Consider the following 3914-nt stretch of genomic DNA (forward strand, 5'->3'; position numbering starts at 1 on the left):
CACCCTCACCCTGATCTATACGCCCCCACTTCCTTATCTAAATGTCCATAAAGACCATCATTCCTTGTTTCCTCCCTCTCCCGTGTGGAGTGCATGAAACCTTGTTGGGCCTACCTACTGTGGGCCTCTCACGGAGGGCAATGGGTGGGAACTGAAGTGATTGTATTGTCTGGCGGGTGGGACAGCATCCTCTCTACGGGTCATGCTCCTACAGGGTCGAAACATTGGCTGGTGAGTTCCAGCGACTCGCACAGCCTGTTGATCCAGTCCGGGCTTGGGTCAGTGATGCTGGCGCCTCTCAAGGAAACGGCCACGCGCTTGAGAAGGCTGCGACACGCCATGTTCTTGCTGAGGTGCTTGAGGCCCTCCGCGTAGATGTGCCGCAGGCTCTCTGTCGACAAGAGAGGAACAATGCCGTCGATGGCTTGCGGACCGGTCCAAAGGTCCATCGTGGAGGAGACAATGTACTCGAGGTTCGGCGTGCCGAGGCAATCCGGCCCCAGCGTTTGGCCCGCAAGCCAGGCAAAACATCTGCCGATGATGACGCAGATGGCTTCGGTGACGACTGGGTCGTGGGGCTTTTCGTCGTTTTTGGTGCCTGACCTGTCGTACTTCGGCAGAACGCGAAAGCAGGCGTTGATCAGGCGCTTGACGACTGAGGCGTTCGCGGCCGCTATGTTGCTCATGGAAGCCCACGACACGAGTGCCCGTGCCAGTTGCTCGGCGTCTTGCTTTTGTTCCGTGGTGTCGGTGATTCTGCTGCTGAGGGTGACCTGCTCCGATAGGAAGTGGCCAAACAGAGCGAGGTTGCCGGGATCGCTGCCGGCGACCTGGGCAGAGGGACGTGTTGCTGCAATGAGGGTGTCCGTGTGGCGAATGAACATGGCGCGCAGATGCGAAGAAGAATGGAGATCATGCGCAGAGGGGCGACACGAGTCGGGGGAGGAAGCGAGTGTCCTGAGCGAGAGCCACGAAGCCTCGATCATGGTGAACGTGTTGCTGCAAGAACGGTTGCTCTTGCTGTATGCCTTGGCGATGTCGTGTGATGTGTCCCAATCTCGCTTCAGCCGGTGGAACGTGGCGCTGTTGCGGAGAGGGTCGACCCGAGCCTCAGCGATGAGGGACTCGGACACGCGCAGCAGCCTCGCCGCGCCCTGGCCGAAAGGGAAGGAGAAGACGGCCGCATGGGCAGCCTCCCAGAGTTTCTGGAGATGGGAGGAGTGACTGATGATCATGTCGAGAATTGTGCCCTGGCAGTCGTGCGCCCGCCAAGACGATGCGGCGCTGGGAGAGTTTTTGCGCTTGGAGTAGGCTTCGAACGAGGCGATGGCGGCGATCCACATGGTTCCTTGGGCTTGGAACGCCTCGATGGCATCCAGCGTCTGGCGGACTATCTCGACGCTCTGTCCGTAGAGATGGTAGGATGAGAACCATGCGCGGCTGGGCTTGACCGTCAGCGTCGCGCGCTCGGTGACCTTGGCATCGCCGCCCAGTTGCAGGTCGAATTGCAGGCGGGCGCTCAGCACCCAGGGCATAACCTCGGCCATCAGCCCGCCGCCGTCGTCGCCGAAGAAGCACGCGCGGAGCGGTTTGCTCGCCGCCAGCACATTGCACAGACAGCGTGGCGGAAGCAGGGACAGATAGTGAGTGGTAATGGCTTTTTCGTTCGAGAGGAGCACATGAAGCAAGCACCACTCGCTGTCGTCGTTGTCTACATCTATCCTGGCTTTCTTGTTGGCAGAGGTCTCTCGTTGTGGGTCGGGGAGATTGTCTCCACCATCGTCGTTATCGACGTCGGCCAAGGCACGCTTCATTGCTGAGTTGACCGATCACTGTTGCGCTCGCGGACGAGATGTGAGTCGAATAGGCAGGAGCAGAAGATGGCACTTGCCTCAACACCAATATGAAGCCCCTAATCGCCAGAGGCGAGACGTACAGCGCGAGCACCAGCATCATCATTTTCAACAGTACGCGTCCTGCTTCTCTCAAGTGATGTTCGATTCGTATTTCCCGCACCAAAACCCGAGGCTGCGTGGAAGCTGCGGTGATGCCAAAAACCCGCAGCAGCGAGTTAGAGATCTCTTGGCCACACTATAATCGGTGTTGGCGATTCACACGTGGGTTACGTATCTTTTCTTCGCTCTCAAGACCAGCCAAAGACACAGTCGTCGTTGATGTGTATGGATGTGGACAAGAGCGCAAGTCAGTAGCAGATGTAGTACGAAAAGACCAAGTGTTACGACCCTGGTCTGTCTCATAAGACAGTTGTCGATGTATGATTGTGTTGTCGTCTGATCTTGTCTCTTTCTCTACACAGTTGCTACATCTGCCTCACTTTGACCTGCGCAAAGAGAAGCAAGTGGGGGTTCAATCGAAATCGCAATCAAATCACGCGTGAGGAGAGTGGCAATTTGAGGAGCGATAAGTAAATTCGCGGTTTTTAGAATGAATGAAATGGGAGAAGGTGGTAGTTGTTATGGCAGTCGTTGCAGCAGTTCAGAGGTCTCATATGCTCATGGCGTGTCTGTCTTCATTGTGTGCGTGGGCGCGGACTTGTGGGCAAGTGTGGTAGGTGAAACAACTCTCCCTGGTGTTCAAAGGCCTCCCTTTTATGTCACCCCCCCCAGTGCGCATAAACGTGCTTCATCATACTTTTTTGTGTGCTCATTCTGCCAGGCGAACCCATTTTACGGCAGACAAGCCCGAACCCTAACCCATGGGTGTATCCTTAAGGGTCCAGTTTGGGCTAAAATCCAAAAAAAGAATGACCATGGGTCCCTTGCTGCCCCATCACAATTTCAAGAATTTTATTTTTTTGCTGCACTGGTGCTGCCATGGACTTGGGTTGACACCATAGGTATCACTGCAAAATACAAAGAAGAATGAGGATGGCGGCATGTTGTGACATGTAAGGCTTTTTCTTTCTTGTTCACTTGAACAAGATAGATTCTAGAGCAAAAATGCTCTTGAACAAACCTAGAATCACCTCAATTAGGATGATTTTTTCATCCAATCAAAGGTACATTTTTTTCGCCCCCCCCCCACCCAATGATTGGTGCCATCTTGTTGAAATTAGTTATTTTTGGGGGTTGTGTGTCTTGTACATAGGCACACATGACACATGGCCTCCAAGTTGATGATGGGCCTCTCATGCCTCAGATTGACTCAATTTGCCACCCACAATCACTGTGGCCAGCAGGGGATTTCGCCAAGTCCACTCAGAGAAATTGTCAAAAAAGAAAAATAAATCTTTTGAGAAATTTTTTTGCTGACTTTTTCTTGGGCAGGGGGACGGACTTCGCTGAGCGAGCAGCATTTTTTGAATTTTATCACATTCTTCAAACGCCGATGGGGCAGCAAGGGACCCACAGTCATTCTTTTTTTCGGATTTTAGCCCAAACTGGACCCTTAAGGGTCCAGTTTGGGATGTTTTTGGGGTTGTGCTGGTTTCAAAAAAAATTCTGAAAACAAACTATTAAAACAAATTTTCTCTTTTTTTCATTTTTTCTTCTGCGATCCGCGACCTGCGACCTGCGACCTAAAATTCCCGACCTGCGACCTGCGACCTGCGACCTAAAATTTGCGACAGCGACCCGCGACCGAAAATATGCGACCCGCGACCTAAAATTTGCGACCTGCGACCTGCGACCATAAATTTGCCACTTGCGACCACGGCGGAGAAGGTGCGAATGGAGTTCTCACCGACCGGACGGAGCCTGTGCCCGCTGGAGAAGATACGCGCCGCGCGCGTGGTCCAGTTCCAGAATTTGCATGCGTGCACTCGCTGCCCTCCCGACCATGTGGAATGTATCCTGCTCTGTAATAAATTACTTTATCATACGAGTACAGGGCTGTGGAGCTGCACTGCGGCTGCCCGTCGTCTGAGCATTCTCACCACCAATGCCACGGCAATG

General features: G+C 53.6%; 1 protein-coding gene across 1 annotated transcript; it reads right to left on the minus strand.

The window, feature by feature from the left end:
• Window positions 1-200: 200 nt before the first annotated feature.
• Window positions 201-1814, minus strand: ACA1_134150 (uncharacterized protein; the record flags this gene model as incomplete). Its single annotated transcript, XM_004333324.1, has 1 exon — window positions 201-1814. One exon carries the CDS (start codon window positions 1812-1814, stop codon window positions 201-203), a length of 1614 nt encoding a protein of 537 aa, XP_004333372.1.
• Between the last annotated feature and the right edge of the window lie 2100 nt (window positions 1815-3914).

This window comes from Acanthamoeba castellanii (assembly GCF_000313135.1).
Source record: "Acanthamoeba castellanii str. Neff unplaced genomic scaffold scf7180000084702, whole genome shotgun sequence".
In the NCBI taxonomy this organism is placed as follows: domain Eukaryota; phylum Discosea; order Longamoebia; family Acanthamoebidae; genus Acanthamoeba; species Acanthamoeba castellanii.